This window comes from Myxocyprinus asiaticus, chromosome 42 (assembly GCF_019703515.2).
Source record: "Myxocyprinus asiaticus isolate MX2 ecotype Aquarium Trade chromosome 42, UBuf_Myxa_2, whole genome shotgun sequence".
NCBI lineage: Eukaryota > Metazoa > Chordata > Actinopteri > Cypriniformes > Catostomidae > Myxocyprinus > Myxocyprinus asiaticus.
In genome coordinates this window covers 5,918,092-5,937,411 of record NC_059385.1, presented here as the reverse complement: position 1 = coordinate 5,937,411, position 19,320 = coordinate 5,918,092, and the positions used below count along the sequence as shown (strand labels likewise).

At 38.1% G+C, this 19,320-nt stretch overlaps 1 protein-coding gene across 2 annotated transcripts in view; it reads right to left on the bottom strand.

Moving 5' to 3' along the window:
- ssbp2b (single stranded DNA binding protein 2b) overlaps window positions 1–16,932 on the bottom strand; it is a 91,148-nt gene extending 74,216 nt beyond the window's left edge. For both annotated transcript variants that reach the window (XM_051683899.1, XM_051683900.1), the window contains exon 1: window positions 16,789–16,932. In XM_051683899.1, coding sequence (XP_051539859.1) covers window positions 16,789–16,844 — 56 coding nt within the window. In that variant the 5' untranslated portion in view covers window positions 16,845–16,932. The remainder of the gene's footprint in view (window positions 1–16,788) is intronic.
- Window positions 16,933–19,320: the final 2,388 nt, after the last annotated feature.

Genomic DNA, 19,320 nt, shown 5'->3' with positions numbered 1-19,320 from the left:
GGACACCTCTGCATTTTCCAGCAGAACAACTTCAAACCACATACTGCCCGGATTACAAGTGCATGGCTGTGTATGCAGAGAGTGTGGGTGCTAGATTGGGATTGGGGTTGTAGAAACATTACAATGGTGTTTGGTTTTTTTGGTTAATGCAAGAGACATATAACACAAAGTATTGAGAATTAAATTATCAAGATCATTTAATCAAAATAATTTATAAAGTTAACAAAAATGAAAAATAAAAATAATTTTAAAAATACTAAAAATGAAAAATATCAAAAAAGTTTAAAGGATTTACCCTGCTAAATTAAGGCAAAAACAAGACATCACAGTCTGTGAAAAGTGTCCATAATCAACATCCAACAAAATTGCAATGAACATGTTCGCATGCACAGCAAAACGCTGAAATCTACCAAAAATCAGCTTATTCAAATAAACCGACAGCATAAGAAACCTGTCTTTGAGATTTGAAATCACTGGATTATTCTCTGCTTTTGTCAAGGGATGTCCAGATACCGATACTGGTATCGGAATTGGGTCAGATACTGTGCTTAAGTACTTGTTCTCATGCTTCTAAAAATACTCTGAAACCAAAAATTTATACCATCTGACGAATTAATGTCATTCCGTAAACATTCAGCGCACAAATTAAAATCACATTATGTCCTAGTGTGATTATTAAACCACAAAGGCTGCGATTTAATGAGATAAATATATAGTTTGTCCGTATGTGCTGCACACTTCAAATGTGAGTGCTTGTGAATGTGTAGAGTCAGTGTTGTGTTGATGCCGACTGCTCATACCTTTTAGAGCTCCTTGGCACATACACGGAAAACACCATCATGAGCATTGCACGCTATATTTGTAGCAGATGACAGTGAGCAGGGCGCTAATTCATCTCACATCTGTGATGCTCTGTTATGCAACACTTTTTAAGAAAAAAAATCTACTGTTGTGTTTTGGATTATGCTGTGTTGTGTATAAAAGGACCTAATTTTGATAAAAAAAAAAAAAACTTACAATACAATATTATGTTGAAAACTAATTTATCTACTTTCATTTGGTTAGAGTTTTAATAAATTCATTTATTATTATTATGACAAAATTGTAAAGAAAAAATTAACCAAACTGTTGATATCGAATTCAGCAAAAAAAAAAAAAAAAAAACAAACAGGTATCGGCAAGTACTGAAAAGGAAGTATCGGTACTAGTCCTCATTTAAAAAAAAAATGGTATCGGGACATTTGACGTTTTGACGTCAAAACGTAAACAGGCATGCACACAGCACTTGTGTTTCTTTGATAAGCCAGTAAGAACAGTTGTAAAGGTGTTTACAAGCAACGCAAAATCTGAGTAATGGGCAAAAATATTTTAAGGAATTTATATACCACGTTGTTGCGTTTTACGCTGAACCAGTGTGTGATTGTGCACGTAAACGCGCTCAAAGTGTTTTTAAATGCGAGCAGGGTTATGAGATTCTGTCTTGTAGTGAGTGGTTGACCTGAGCTACAGCTAAGTAGAAAGTTGTCTTTCTACTTGGGGTGCACAATGCAACACATCATGATGAGCAATGCTGAGACACTTAATGATGCAACCCAAGACAAACAAATCATACAGAGAGAAACTTGAATTATTTTAGTAAATTGTTATGTAGAGTGTTACATTGTATCTGTGCAAAATGCAACCAAGTGGCTATTTTTCACACTGTGTCTGATTCAACCGTGGTCTCATCTGTATGTCTCTGCCCCTTGAGATAAAACACTGAAGTGGGGAGAGGACTATTAATGTTTCATAACATTGGGGAGGTCCAGATTAGAACAGGAGATGAAGGAGTGTTTTGGTGAATGAAGTAATGAGATAAACGAGGAAAACCTCTGTGACCTATCTGCTCTTTAGATGATCGGCAGACAAATACAGACCTAAGTTTCTACATCAGGCACTTCAAAGATCAAGGCAGGTGTGCTACAAACGTTCACAAATACATCATATACATTTCTCATACATACTGTAGGTGCACCGAACTACTCGGAACACCTTAGCATAGCAACACCTTGGCATCATGACAGTGACTTTTGCACAGGCAATCGCCACTAACATTTTCTTCAGTAAATGTTCAAATTAGGGCTGCCAATTGATTAAAAATTTTTATCGAATTGATGACACAAAATGCTGATTAATTAATTGAATAAATTGCATATAAATAATTGATGAGAAAGGCCCTCAAATAACAATAATTAAATATATAATGATTAAATAATTCTAAATATACTGTATAAAATAAATACAACAATTCAGATCATTAAAAAGCATTACATTATTGTGGCAAATGAGTAAAGCATTTATAAGACAATACAAAAAGCGGCTTTGTAAGTCAATTTATTGTTTATTTCCATATTATTGAAAAGCGTCTCCTTGGTCAACAGTCCACAGCAATCCATTTTGCAAATGAATTTGTCAATCTGTTCAAGGTTATATATATACAATAAGGGCTTTTCTTAGGACGCGTCACCATGGCATCAGACAGACACTTTTGGAGCATCCCACTTTGGTTGTGTTGTATCATAAACACAGTGTTTTTAGGTTGCTGTGTCAAGTTAAACGTACAGTAGTTTAAAACTTAGAAAACACGATTTGAGATCCCTGCCTGTGCAACTGCACTCCGTCCAGCTGTGTTTGAATGCAAGAACGCGTTCTCATCTTGTGCTCTCGCTAGTGTCATGCAAACTAGCAAGCATGAGTGATTGTGGTTTGTTCTCTGTACAGCTCCACTTTGCCAGTACAGCTGGAGTTTCGCCTACTGCCCTCTGCTGAAAACAGGTGGCACTTCAAGCTTGAATTGCACAGATGGTAGGAATTTTCCTTATTATGGAGACATGATTAATATTTTAATGTGTTATTTTTTACATAAATAATCATACTGAGTTATCACGTTAAATCAACAGCCCTAGTAAAAATGTATTTCTTTTTGCAATTCCATTTGGTGCCACTACAGAGACAGAAATAACAAACTGCACCATTAAATAAGAAGCTTGCAATTTATATAGGTCTGCTTGTCTTCAGTAAACAACTCTCCAATGCCAGCCATTCCAGGACAACTGGGAAGTATGTTCAGACCAAGTCGAGCAAACCAGATCTGTCTGGCCTGTCAAGCTCTGTCATGAACACAGATAATATACTGTGCCCCAGAGGCGGAAATAAGGAAATCAAACTGCCGTTGCTTGGCAATAGTCTCTCTGTTCGGTAAAATATTAAACAAGTTAATCACACCAGAGGCAAGAGCAGCTGAGAGACTGTGTTCTGAATTCAGGGATTGAGGCAGCGCTGCGTTTAGGGAGCAAGAGATGATGTCTAGAAGAATTAATCTGAGTCACACCTGCGCAGAGGACACAGGGAGGTCAGACGATGCAAAGCCGTATGCCTATTTGAACTGGCCACTTGGGCTGCACAATTAAAATAATCAAGATTATAGTTATAGCTTAACTGTAACAATTAACTCTAACAAATAACAATTAACTAATCATGAATAGCGTCAGTTTCTAGGGTTGGGGACAGAAAACCGGGTCCATATTTAAAAAAACCCAGGAAACATATGTTATTCATGACTTTCGGTTCCATTTATGGTGCTTGAATGTGCATTTTTTCACCATACTAAAATACACTGAAAATGAATTAATGAAATATGTTGGCATGTTTTTTGTTTGTTTAGAATTTTTACTTGATATATAGTTAAAAGTTACAAGACCAATTAATGGATTGCATCTCTGCCTCTAAAAAGTCTGTGTAAATATACCTTTTATAAACATTTTATTAAATGCATTTAATTAGGGTCTCATTAAATTTACGTGAACATGACAACATTTTTACAAATGTTTTCACGTGCTGTATACCACGTTTGGCTGCAGGTTTCCAGTGAAATTTCCAGCTGGGGGCGCCAAAAGCAAGTAAAATTGTGTCGTATTTAGACGCATTTTTAAGGTGAATTTTCGATTATTTTTTTATTTCTTTTTTTTAAAACAGATACCTCCCTAACATAAAACTTTCACCTGAACCAAACCAATAGTGTTTTAAAATATAAGAGACTTTAAAAAAAAGACATCCTTACCAAATCAACGCCTAAACTTAACTATTAGTATTTGAAATATACATGAGAAGCTAAATAGACATCCTTACCTTAACAATACCTAAATCTAAGCATTAGTGTTTTAAAATGTAGAAGCGAAATGAAAAAGCACATTTTCAGAAGCAACTACCTCATTTCGTACCGCTTCAATGACTCTGCATTGTTACGTGTCAGCTTGAGTTCGTGGATGGACTTGAACTGCAGTCCTCCAACTGTAAGTCAAACGATCTATCAGATGAGCTACCGCACAATCTATTCACATTGTAATAAGTGTTTATCTGTAGGTGAGTCTGTAATACAAGCATTAAAATGTATTGTTTTTCAAAAGATGTGTTTGAGTAAAAGTGTGTCGATATCATAAAATAGCAGGGTCTGAGTAACAGACAGAAAAATAAGAATGTATAAAGTCATAATCAGCCATTGAAGTCATGATTTGAGTGAAAGTGAATAAAACACAGTTGTTGTAGCACCTCTAGTGTTCATTTCACCTGGAAACTGCAGGAAATTGTACATGGGAGACACGCATAACAAGTTTTGCAAAAATTAGTCACGTTTTCACTATGAGACCAGGTTGAATGCATCTCTGATTTTTATATCTGCTCTGTTGAAACTTGAAATCTGAAAAGATCTCAACATTTGGCAACAGACTGCTGAGAAAATAGCATTTCTTATGTCCAAATATTTCTTTCTCAAAAGTAAGAATCGTTAATGGAACCATTCTGGAATTGGAATTAAGAGGAATCGGAATTTTTTCATTCCTTTACATTCCCATCCCTATCAATTACAGCATTACATTTAGGTCTACTTCTATAATAATAATTTTAAAAAAATCAAAATGTACCTTTTTTTCCAAATGGTAATGCATTTTAATTAATCACAGACATGTCCGTTGCTCGCTTATTCTGTATAATTTATTGACATTTTGAATCACAGTTTGTTTGTTGCCAATTTTAAGTTGATCAATCAGATGCTTTCTTGATTTACTGATATATAAAAGAGCAATAAAGCAATTCAGTAACACAGCTCTCAGCTTGTTTTTAATGTGTGTCCTACATAAGAAATATGGCATGCAAATTAAATTAATCGAAATTAATCGCAATTACAATACCAAAAGAAACAAATCAACAATCCCTACCCTACTGGCCACCCTAATTATTTTCCCTGTATAACATCTCCAACAGTCACACTCCGTCTAGGCCCACGGCGGTCTTCCTGAAAGACCAGGGGAAGGGAACGTCTCTGCCTGGCAGCCAGGTGACGTCGATCTTTTGAGGGCCACTCTGCCAGCATCCTGCCCCATCTCACTCTCTTCCTCTTGCCTGGGTGACCAGAGAGGAGCAGAGGAGAAGAGAGAGAACATTCTGAGGATGCCGTTGACATACAGGCAAAAACAAACTGTTTCATCAGCATGTCCCCGGAGGCTGAACCCAGGCTCTAGCTGGGAAGTGTCTGCCACAACCACATCCAACAGGATGATTCTGAAAGAGACAGCATATGTAACTGCTGCTTTAAAGTGATATTCTTTAAATTCAAGTGGTGCTTCATTTTGAATTAGCCTCTAGCTAATTCGAGATGTTAGTACAACCTAACGTCAAACTGCTCTCAAATAAAATTCCTTAAGTCTGCACTGCACACTTACATAAAGAACACAGTAAAAGCAGAACTAGAATAGATCGAGATCCATTCATGAAGTGAAACATTAATAAGTAGCAGAATGGAGGATTTTTCACATCAAGAGCAATGTCAGCAAAAGTGAAAGATCAATATACCAGCCAGATATAAATATCGGACAATATGGCCACTTGAGATTATCAGCTAGGGATGGGAATTGTAAGGAATTTAGCAGTTCCGGTATTTGGAAATAACTAATGCAGTAACTAAAGTTTTACTGGATGTGTCTTATTGGATTTGGAATGATACCAAATGATGTGATCATTTCAGATTTAAACAGAACAGATTCTTGCAAATGGTGTGTTTACTTTTTAATTAAGATATTTTATTCATTCGTTCATTACACAAAAATTAGGCCAATTTTTAACCACACATGGTCATATCAACAACCATCCATTTATTGCTCTGAATTCTTGGTTCGTTTTAAGTCAGACATGACAAAATGAAGGACTTCAGTTAGTTCAGTAAGTTTTTGATTCACTTAAAAGAACGGGCTGATAAAAGTCATTAGTTAGGTAGGAAGTGCTGTACCTTTTGCTGTGTAAATTCAAAAGAACCAACTCACTAGAGTCATTAATTCAGGAATCAGACTAAACTGGCTGTACTGTATGTTTTGCAATGTAGATTCAAAAGAACCAGCTCAAAAGAGTCATTCATTGGGAAACTAAGACTACAATAGTCACGCTGTATGTTTCGCTCGTTCAGTGATGCGGTGCCGCTAAGTGGTAGCGTAGGAAAGACTGTCGAGTGTTTTAGCATGGTGTTCTGTCAGCATTGGTGAAAGAATGCACGTCTTGAATCTAATCAATTAGATTCACAGGTTTTCAATTCGATTAAAAAAAAAAAAAAAGGTTTTCAAATTCAGAATGATTCGTTTCGATTCACAATGAAATTCAATTAGATTCTATATGATTAATGATTCGATGATGTATTTTTGTTTTATAGGATTCTCTAAATAATCACCCTAATGTGTCTTAGGCAAGAAAAAGAAAGAAAAAATACCAAAAGCAGCTTGAAAGAAAACACATTACATACAGTACATGTACATACAAGCTTTTTGGAATACAACAGAGATCAATAAAATATATGATACAATAAAATATATGCTTGGTTCTAAAATATAAAATATTTTAGAGCCAAGCATAACTATAAAAATATTCCATATTCCACTAAAATTCCATAATTGTTTAAGATTTTATTAATTTTCTTGACCTTTCCCATGCCTGAAAAACACAATTTTACAATTCTGACATTTCCAGATTTTCCAGGACCATGTGAACCCTGAAGCAGTAAAACAATCCAAATATTACAGCATTAAAGTAATATCATATAACTATATTTGTTTCCTCAAGGCCTCATATACAAATAAGGAAAATAGAAAAGCATTATAGATGACTTCAAATTAAATGTTTTCTGCAAGCCAAGTCCCCAACAAAACAATGATACCAGTAAAATGGCACTATTTATCTTATAGAAAATAGCGGCCAAGTTTTCCTGCAATTAAAGCATTTTATTTCAATATATTCTAGTAGCCACATAATGAGTTGGCAGCTGTAAACTGCTCTGAGCACGTTTTACTCAAGACAAGGTTAGAGATCGACCGATATTTATTTATTTATTTTTTTTAAACCGATACGATAACGATTATTTGTGTTTACATATCCGATATCCAATATGCAGAACCGATTATTCATTTTTTATTTAATATTTATTTTACAGAGAAAATATTCAAGAGAGAAAAATGTTTACATTACAATAATAACCACATACCATGTTTTTATATAATAACAACAAAAATAATAGGCAAAATAAACTGACAATATCTGTAATCTTCCATTTTTTTAATTATTTTTTATTATTTGGAATGCCCAATTCCCACTACTTAGTAGGTCCTCATGGTGGCACGGTTACTCACCTCAATCTGGGTGGTGGAGGACAAGTCTCAGTTGCCTCCGCGTCTGAGACCGTCAATCCGCGCATCTTATCACGTGGCTCGCTGTGCATGACACCGCGGAGAGTCACAGCATTTGGAGGCTCATGCTATTCTCCACGACCCACACACAACTTACCACGCGCCGCATTGAGAGCGAAAACCACTTAATCGCGACCACAAGGAGGTTACCCCCCCATGTGACTCTACCCTCCCTAGCAACCGGGCCAATTTGGTTGCTAAAGGAGACCTGGCTGGAGTCACTCAGCACGCCCTGGATTCAAACTCGCGACTCCAGGGGTGGTAGTCAGCGTCAATACTCGCTGAGCTACCCAGACCCCTTGTAATCTTCCATAAACTACAGTTGTACAAGCTTTAGGTGTTGTTTAATAGGCTAAAGGCACATACTTCGCTGGAATAAGTATACATTCTCAGGAATGTGAAAAACAATAAATACATCGCTGCGATTACAGAGTCCATCCAGTAGGGTTGCCACGGTGTACGGTGTTACTGGTTTTACTCGGTACAAAGGACAACACCGGTGTGAAATTTTATTTTATACCTGTGGAAACATTATGAATGGAAATTCCAATATCAATACAATAGCCTAACGATTAGAATAGCCTTAAATAAAGCCTTCAATCGTTGCCTAATGAAGAGTTTGCGGCCCATGACAAATGAACATAGATAACACATTGAAAGCCAGATGTTCTTTAACAGCATATTCAACACAGGCAGCAAAGTAAGTGCACTGACAGAAGACGTTTAATTGCAGGTAGCAAATATAATGTGCATGGTGGGTAACTGTAAGACATCTCGGATTCGGAATGACATAAGAAATGCTGTTAGACACACAGACACGCACTTGAAGAAACACACTTTAATATATTTTTAACAACAGATGACAGAAAAGCCATCTATATGCATGTCTGACACGCTGTTTGTTCGGAGGCGTGCAGCCTCGTGGAACATGTGTATGTAAAGGGTTCTCACTCTTTCTTTGTTTCAGTCTTCTGAAGAAAAAAAAAATCAAGAATAATAGCTTAAGTTCAGTTTGCTTTATTTCCACAGAGCAGTTAGTTGTGAGCGCAACTGTGCAGGGTCACTTTATATATAGCCTAACATCTGTGATTAAATCGTAAAATAATACATAAACACATTTATTTTTTTTGCTTTTTGTTTTGTTTGAAGTGCAATTTGAATTTAGAAATGTCTTTGGTTTGAGTTTTTGTTTTAAATTAATTAATTAATTTTCAATGCATAATCACTAAAGCAAGAATATTCACATATCCCTCAGCGAGGGGGTTGACTATGTAAATGGATATTGTGATATATATATTATTTTAAGTAAATTGTGACCGGTAGAGAATGCACAGATGAAGTAGGTTCGTTTCCAAAGAGATGTTACCCTTCACAACTGTTGAAAATCCATCTTTTTAAAAAACTGAACAACACAATTTCAACTACACTTCTTTTTTTTCAGTTTCTTTTAATTTTTAGTTAAAATCAATTAAAAAAAATAAAGTACAAAGTTTGAAATCAAGCTGCCTTGCCTTATTGTGTAGGCTATTGCTTAATGAAAATTACCCCACAGTACCACTTAGCGTCCAACTAGCGATAATACCGGTGTTAGTCGGTTTGAACGTGAACACCGCACCGGTGTGAAAATTATGATACCGTGGCAAGTCTACCATCCAGAATAGAATCAGAATTATTAATAATGTTTCATCGGTCTCTAGATTAGCAGCAGCCTGCTGACAAAGCTGACATTTTTTGTTTTACAGTGAGCAACACATCTGCAGCTAAATGACACGCAAATCTCATCTATGCACTCATTGTCACACGGCACATATTTCCAACATGCACTCATTCAAGGCTCTTCGAGCTGATTAATGTGAAGTAATGATTTGTCTTTACAGTACTTGAGTTCGACTCCGTTACTTAGCGCTTATACTACAAATCAAGCATTTATGTGACACATCTCACTAGAGCATGAATGGCTGTTACGTTTAATAAAATTGATTAATTCGAGCAATACATTGCAACAGCAAGTTCCTTTACCTGTGGACAACCCTCAGCATTGTTTCCTCTCACACGCACTGCTGCAATGGCCGTCTTGCATGCGATTTCAGAAATTTCCGCTAGAAGGCGGCAGTTATCGGTGGATCCGATATTACAAAAACGCTATCCGATTAAAGAAAAATGCTTGAATATCAAAAAAAATATCGTAAAATCCAATTATCAGTCAATCTCAAGACAAGATTATGAGCTGTCAGTTGCTCATGTGAAAGTCAGTGGCCGTCATGAGGAGATATAAGACACGAGGTGCCAGAAAGCTGCGAAAGAACGACACTGCACGTCTACTTTAAATGTAACATGTAACTAATTAAATATCATGTTTAATGTTGTAAAAATACATATTTCACAACATTTCTTTGTTTACCAGGTGAATTTGCACACCCAGTGAAGGGGTCCATAGGAACGCATTGTTTTAATTTAAATCCACATTCTTTGTCAACAAGCCATTATATGTGTGCCAACCCATTACATGATCTCATGTGACCCCCAGAGGTAGCACCAACAGCAGTCAATGAAAGCCCTGTAACAGAGCAGATGTCAATGTTGTGACCAGTGTGACTAACAAGAGAATTCCTGTCCACTCTCTAAATTGTTATGTTTAATTAGCTCAGACTCAGCCATGAGGAAAACAGGAAGTTGATCAGAGAGACAGCACACCCTCCGACAAGAGGGCTTCAAAAACTCTCCTCTATTCCTACAACGGGGAAAGCAATCCAGTTGGAAGCATTATGTTCAAGCCAGTTTCAAAAACCAAGAGGCTATTTCCTTAATCAGCTGTGTGTTTTAGAAGCAGGTCAAAACAATAACGCATGTTGATGAAACAACAGGAAATGTCCTAATGGTTTCCAATGAGGATGAGGGCTTTAAAAAAAAAAAAAAAAAAAAAAAAAAAAGACAGGAAGAGAAGTTTAAAGCATCCTTTTTTACATAGTATAGAAAGTCAGTCCCAACTTGGGCCACACGAGATATGCTTGATGCTTATCTTTTTGTATTATCTAAGACATGATAAGATTAACAATGTGATGACATTTAATCATAAGCAAAAGTCATCCATTGCAGCAGAGAAATTACCTTTCATAAAGGGCCTTTATAAGGTATGAGCAGAGGTCACCCACAGCAGACAGCTTTCCGATTATGGTCAGAAATTTTTCAGGAATAAATTAGGGACTTAAGGGTAGATGTGCATGAAATCTGCCCACACAGAACTCTGCAGAATGTTCTGCAGATTTTGAATGATTTTGGGCATAAAGGAAGCATGAAACGAACCCATGCAAAAAAAAATCAACCTTTTGCACTGCCTGTGAGACTGCAGGTCAACTTGATAGCCTGTTGCCTTGATGAAAAGATAACATGTCACAGGCTAGTTCCCCCACCATGCAACAGTCACCCATAATGAACAATCCCAAACACGCAGTGACATGGAGGAGAGAAATGAAGTTCCTGACAGTATCTGAGCTCTTTTCTCTCTTCGCTCGTCACGCATGCTTAACCTTGTGCCGCTGTGTGGACTACACTGTTTGCATATTAATACATGGAGATATTAGAGAGGTCTGCTCTCCTGAGGAACCGCAGAGGAGAAAGAGAGAGAGAGAGAGAGTGAGAGAGAGAGAGAGAGAGAGAGAGATGCACACACAAAAAAACAAAGACAGATACACAAACACTTACAAACTCTGCTAGACACCCACTGCAAGCAGACAAACATTAGCTGTGAAACCACAAACTGCGTTCTGAAACACACCTGGATGTTTCCAGAAGCCTGCAGCTTCAAGTGGCACAAAAACAAGTGCTGCATAGCAAACAATGCTACTAGGATGCAATTGAGCTCGAAAACTTAATGTGTATGAACATGTATTCCTGTCTACGAGTAGAAAAATACTTTATGCATGTACACAAATGCAGATTCAAGTTGCGCTACTGTGGTGGTTACATCCTTAGGACTCAAGAGGCGATACAGTTACCTTTAAATATCTGTACCATTAAACCGTTATGTGTTAATGTTCAGGTAGCTAGCTATAAACATGTCACAATTTTAAGTAACTTTGACAAACTTGCTCAGCAAGATTCTCTTCAAACTTGCTCTGCCATGACACAAGTTGACCTGAAAGAGAAAACTGAACGGAGAAGAAAAGGTACACTTAAGCACGCTATAGTGCCTTTTGCAGCAACACTAAATGGTAGGGTATACTTAATTTTTCCACATTCCGTCCCACGTCATGCGCACTAGGACTGTTTTATGATACTCTTTTAGCAAATAGCAGCCGCACGCGCCAGCAATGAGCAAAGAAGCATTCTGTCCACATGTCTAGAAAAATTAGGCTGCACGTACTATGCTGATGACAAAATTTACGCACATGGAAAACCAAAGTATACATTCTCGTTAAGAATGCAGTGACTTGGGGCCTGGGTAGATCAGCGAGTACTGACGCTGACTACCACCCCTGGAGTCGCGAGTTCGAATCCAGGGTGTGCTGAGTGACTCCAGCCAGATCTCCTAAGCAACCAAATTGGCCCAGTTGCAAGGGAGGGTAGAGTCACATGGTGTAACATCCTCGTGGTCTCGATTGGTTGTTCTCGCTCTCAATGGGGCGCGTGGTGAGTTGTGTGTGGATCGCGGAGAGTAGCATGAGTCTCCACATGCTGCGAGTCTCTGCGGTGTCATGCACAGCGAGCCACGTGATGAGATGTGCGGACTGAGGGTCTCAGAAGAGGAGGCAACTGAGACTTGTCCTCCGCCTCCCGGATTGAGGTGAGTAACCATGTCACCATGAGGACCTACTAAGTAGTGGGAATTAGGCATTCCAAATTGGATAGAAAAGGGGGATAAAAAAAAAGAATGCAGTGACTTTTTTGCACTGTTATGAATTATGGTCTGAAACACTTCGAAACGCATCAACGCATTTAAATTGAGCTTGCATAGCTAGGAGCATTTGTGTTGAAGTACCTAAGACCAGTTCACACTATGTTTTCGTTAAAAACACAATCATTTTGCGACGTTTACACCTCTCATCCACACTGGAACAGAAAACGAAGCATTTTGAGAACGGATTCAATTGCAAAATACTTTGGAAAACAATGATGTAAAGACACAGTTTTCAAACTTAGGCGTGGCCTTAGTGAGTTTGTTTGGAGGGCAAGGTATGGAATTCGCAAAACTAAAAACATAACTTCCATCATCAATGGAACAGAAGACTAATCCCATGCAACACATGTCCTTCAAGCAGTTGGGACATCAGCTTTGAATTTTTTCCTTTTGTCCTCACTCATATCATTCAAACCATCCTCCTTGACAGTTAACCACTCATCCACTTTTCTTTCAAGAGGAGAGATAAAAGGCCCTGTGATCCGCTCAAAGCCGTCACCTCTTTAAACCCGCCGGTGCTACAACACCATACAGTCAAGCAGTTGTCAAATTCAAACAGCTTAAGTGTTAAAACAGAATTGTTTGATTCTGCACTTTCTATCAAATAAAACATTATGTCATTCTGTGAAAAGCTTCCACCCTTTGTCACTTTTAACAACACTTGATCTGTCAAAGGCACACTTTTATCCATCTGACGCAGAGGAAGTTTTAGTTTCCAAAGAGATGCAGACATTGCTTAATCAGATGATGTAAACCAATTGATCTCAGAAAGCACTGCAATAAATACAGCTTGTTTGCTAAATATAGGTTTGATCTGTGTTTATAATGTGAATAATAAGCTTTTTAAGTTGTTTGACAAGTAGTTAATGAATTCCCTTCTGCAACCATGAAAGTGTCATTTGAGTCCAACTTCCATTTTGAATTCACTATTCCATTCACTGTCAGCAGCATTCATTCATAATAGAATTATTATAAAATAGCCATTTTTAAAATTAAAATATGAAATTTACCAAAAATAACTATATCGACAGAGCCGTGGCACAACCGTTAGCCCATATACTCTGATATGTTGAGCTGTCATGCTCATGTGGGAAACGCGGGTTCGAGCCCAGCCTGTGTCATGATCCCATCTCATTCACCCCTCTCTCCCCATGATTTCCTGCCAATTTCAGGAATTCGTATGTTGTGAACCCCAAAGCATTACCAGCAAAAGAACCGCAAGCGGCAAAAAAATTAATTTAGAAAAGTGAGAAACCGTAATAACATCTCATAACCAGCAAAACTGCTTTCTCCAGCTCAAATCTAATGTTGGAGAGTTTTTGCCGAAACCACAAGTCCACACATGTCCCATAAGACACTGGCCTGAATGAAACTGCAATAATTGCTAATTACTTCAAGACAAGACCTCACTGTAGGAAGACAAAAACTGTGTGTGTTCCAAAGATGTTCAAGCTGATGGCACTAAAAAAACTATAAAAACCAAAGCAGATTTGCAAATAGTAAAAATAATTAAAGATTTTAGGTAATAAATCTGTGAGGAATGAGTTGTGAACCGAGAACATTTTATTTATTTTTTTAAATACCAGACCAGTATGATTTTCATAATGATGGTTACATTAACGGTTCCTGTACATCAAATTTTCCGCCGATGTGGACCGAACACTGTACTAAAATACTCTGACAGTGTTTCCTGCAGCGCAATTCAGCGGCAGCACTGCACTGTAGACTTAATCTACAGCAGGAAACAAACAGCACTACTAGTGTATTTTGATTCCTGAACGAATGACTCTTATGAGCCAGCTCTTTTGAATCTACAGCGCAAAACATACGGCACTTCCCGTATATTCCGATTACCGAACAAATGGCTCTAATGATTTGGTTCTTTGGAATCTACGACGAGGAATGTATGGCGCTTCCGGTATAGTCCAATTATCAAACTAATGACTAATGAGCTGAATGTTTTGAATCTGCAGCGTGAAACACACGCCGCTTTCAGTATAGTCCGATCCCCAAACAAATGACTCTTGTGAGCCGGTTCTTTCTAGAGAATAAAAAAACATGTATAAATCAGTCGAAGCGGTTACTGAATTATTCTTACACAGATGCTTAAGTTATAAATCTCCAACTCGAAATGTAATAAGAACTGTTGAAGTCTCACAAGCCTGAAGTACAACATCACACTACAGAACACAACTGTCTCTGGAACTGTCACTATTATGTCATGTTGTACTTCAGACCTGTATAACTGACTGCTTGTTTATATGGCAATGTGAAGTTAAAGATATAGAAGTTCTGTTGTAATAAGTGAAATTTTATAAAAGAATAAATGAATGAAACCTGCTATCACATTTCTAGTTTTTTATCATTTATATTTAAAATATATTTAGTTATGATCAATTATTGCACTGCATTTACGCCTCTAAAAAGTCTGCAAACACACCTTTTACAAGAATTGTTCAGAATTTATTTCTGACTTGTTCTATCTGTTGAAATTTTCTCTTGAAATTAATTAAATTCTCTTGATAATTTCAAAAAACTTGAAATTATCTCATCATTTGGCAACAAGCTGCTGAGGGCTGTAATTGCATCTCATATTTCCAAATAATTCTTCCTGAAAGGTGCTAAAAGAAACCAGAATGGTTAAGAGGAATGAACCGTTAAATTCACTAGTTAGGTGCAATGGACATCATGATACTCCAATATGACCACAATGACAAGCCAAACTGACAAAATTAATTTTTTCTAAAATATACAGACAACCATTTAAATATTTACATTGTAAATGTGTTTTGGTATCTCCTAAATAAATATCTAACGAATATCATCAAAAGAGCTACTTATTTCTTAACGTGTGTGTGCGCGAGCGTGCGCGCGCAGGGACCAAATGTCCCCATAAGATAGTAAAACCTGAGATGACCTACCTTGTGGGGCCCAGCTAGCGGTCCCTCCCGAGGGAAATGGCTTAATAAACAATGTTTTTTTTTTATGTAAAAATGCAAAAAAGTTTCCGTGAAGGTTAGGTTTAGGGGTAGGGTTAGGGAATAGAAATTATCGTTAGATCTGTATAAAATCCATGAAATGCATGTAAGTCTATGTGGAGTCCCTACAATGATATAAAAACATGTTTCTCTGTGTGTGTGTGTGTGTGTGTGTGTGTGTGTGTGTGTGTGTGTGTGTGTGTGTGTGTGTGTGTGAAATGACAACCAAATCTCGAGTTGATGGACTGTTCGTCGTGTTATCTCCATTGTCACGGTGAGTCGCGACAACTGTGTTACAGTACATAACTGTGAAGAAAGACTGCCACAAAATAAGAAGTGTATGCGCGCGGCGGTGTTCACGAGAGTTTCGCGAGCTCAGTGCGAGTATAGTACAGCATTACATAGTACAGTGCGCGAAAGGGTATGATTGACGCGAGAGAGTGTGATTGACGTTCTAGCGTGAAACGTCCAGCGCGTGAGATGGAACTTTTCATGCGGGAACGTCAATCATACTCTCTCGCGCGCTATACTGTACTCACGCTCACTGGGACCTCGTCTTCTCTCCCGCGAGCGCACAGGACTACCGTTCGCTTTATAAAAAATCCAATCGCAACTAATAAAAGTTTTTTTGTTTCGTCTTCTCCATTATGCAGCTCACCTTACTGGTTGAAATGGTCATTTAAAACTGGTCGCGGGTGCGTGTAATCCATATTTTAAAGCCAAAAAAACTTCTGTACTCACCTATATCCATCACAACACAGAGATGTCTGAATCCTTGGAAATGCATTAAGAGCTTGCCTTACACGTGGCTACACAACGCTTGCTAATTTGCATGTATACATTTACTGATGCATGCACAATATTGATTCTCGTAAATCCAATGTACAAGGTAAAGTTTAATCCTCGCAATGCATCCCTTAACGTCTGCGCGAGCTATACTTCTTACAAAAGACGGCATGTCGTGTTAATAAAACGCAAGAAATTCTAACAGCGCGTGACTGATAACTGACAACAACTTTCTTTGCATGAACTACAAGCACTGTCAGAGACGACACAGCATCCGAGGATGAGAGCAAATCCGGCTGTTTGTTAAAAGTCTGGCCGCCCCCTGTCTTCATTATAGAGATTTGCCCCCCTCATAAATAAAACTTACTTTTCCCTCGCTTGGCTGTCGGACGGTACGTTGTTACTCTTGCCTTTGGCGTACATGCTTGCAGAGAGCTCCGATTGTCAAGCACCTGTCAACCCATCACAGCCTCCCCGGACACAACCCCGTCACCATGGTGACTACAGGAGCGATTCTTCTCATTGGACCGAGCGGAGAGAGGGAACGCCCATTATGTTGGGTAACTAGCTTGAGTGACAGTTACTTGACCCCGCCCCAACAGAAACACAACCCCTTTCTTATCTCCAGCGCTCTGTCTGTGAAACACACACACACACACGCACGCACACCGTCTTACTCTGCACTGAGGGGAATTTGAAACCGTACTGAGAGGGATTTTAAACAACTGGCTGTTCCTCTCACAAGCAGTCACACCCTCTACTGTCACTGGCCAAATTTAAAGTGATATGGAAAATGTGGAACAGATGCTTCTGATCTTACATGTACTCTTGATTGAAATAAGATCATTTGATTAATGCAAACCCACATATGTCTTTATATTACTCATTTGTTTTGTGTAAAAAAATGTTCCTCTAAAAAGTTAACGAATGGAGGAAGAGCTAATTTAGACACCACAGTAATGACTGTATGGTACAAAAGACCTGAGGTACTTGTTATAATCTTGTCACAATTAAAAGGAACCAATTTAAATGTATATTAGACCGCCTACAACTAAAGTAGCCAACTAAAAGGGCAGTAACCCCATTGAAATTGAGCCCCATTGAGAAATTAACCCCCTAATATTCATGATCAGAACTAGATCAATATGGGTTTTTCAGTACCCAATTCTTAAAGGTGCACTCTGTCATATTGTTTGTTTGTGTCGTCTTGGACTAGTGGTCTGCACGGGACTGTTTTTTCCCTCCCATGCCCGCAAGATTCTATCCGGAACATGAAATCCCCTGTTGAATTTTATTATATTTTCACCCGCTCTCTGCCCACAGCGATTTTCTTCCCAATCGCTCCCGTTACTGCAACCCCTGATTCGTTTTAAACATTAGAAAAAACCCATACAAATAGACAACAAGTGTACAGAAAGAACGTTTTATTTTTTCTGTTATTGCTATTATCAGATGACATGTGAAATGGTGCCCATCTGACTTGCCTGAGGTTGATTTCTTAACACTAAATTGACAATTTTCTAGTCCAAATTTCACATCCTTTGATGACACAGTGCATCCAAGCTTTGCTCTGCCATTCTTCTAAAGCCCCGTTGACTGCCTGCATATCCTGCTCTAAATACTGAATAATTTGATGCACATGGTGTGTGCACATTTCTACATTGCATTTTCTGTTAATTGTTGTCAAAAATAAATTAGAGATAAAAGATATCCACATCGGATTGCCCGCTCCTCTCCACAACTCATGGACGTACCGTCCGCAACCGCCTTCGACTCAGAAATGTAATCCTGTGCTGCAAGAAATCTAATATGCAGACCTCTATCTTTAACTTAACACTGACAGATCATGAAGCAGTATCATTTCAACGCAATAGTTTTCAGATTCCAATGTAATTGTAGAAATGTCCTATTCATAGTCAGCCATGATTGATTTCATTAATGAGTGAAATTGTCCAATGAGAGGGTGTTTTGTACATAAAGCTGAATTGTATTTTCAGCACTACTAGTGCCACCGAATGGAACTGCAAAAATAAACATTGTCTTCAAACAGTTTTCTGAATATGCCCGGACTGCTGCTGATATAACAAACAGATAGTCCCGCCCCCAACTCATGCTATTGGTTGAGTCAATCGCCTCGTTTGAGATGAACAAGTACTATGCAAAACCAGGTGTATGCTGGTATGAAATCTATCCGACTTGCTGTGATGTCATGTCGACGTACAGTTGAAGTCAGAAGTTTACATTCACCTTAGCCAAATACATTTATACTCAGTTTTTCACAATTCCTGATATTTAATCATAGAAAACCTTCCCTGTCTTAGGTCAGTTAGGATCACTAGTTTAAGAATGTGAAATGTCAGAATAATAGTAGAGAGAATGATTTATTTCAGCTTTTATTACTTTCATCACATTCCCAGTGGGTCAGAAGTTTACATACACTTTGTTAATATTTGGTAGCATTGCCTTTAAATTGTTTAACTTGGGTCAATCGTTTTGGGTAGCCTTCCACAATCTACTCACAATAATTTGCTGGAATTTTGGCCCATTCCTCCAGACAGAACTGGTGTAACTGAGTCAGTTTGTAGGCCTCCTTGCTCGCAAATGTTTTTTCAGTTCGTATCGATCATATTGCGGTCAGGGCTTTGTGATGGCCACTCCAATACCTTGACTTTGTTGTCCTTAAACCATTTTGCCACAAATTCGGAGGCATGCTTGGGGTCATTGTCCATTTGGAAGACCCATTTGCAACCGAGCTTTAACTTCCTGGCTGATGTCTTGAGATGTTGCTTCAATATATTGACATGATTTTCCTTCCTCATGATGCCATCTATTTTGTGAAGTGCACCAGTCCCTCCTGCAGCAAAGCACCCCCACAACATGATGCTGCCACCACTATGCT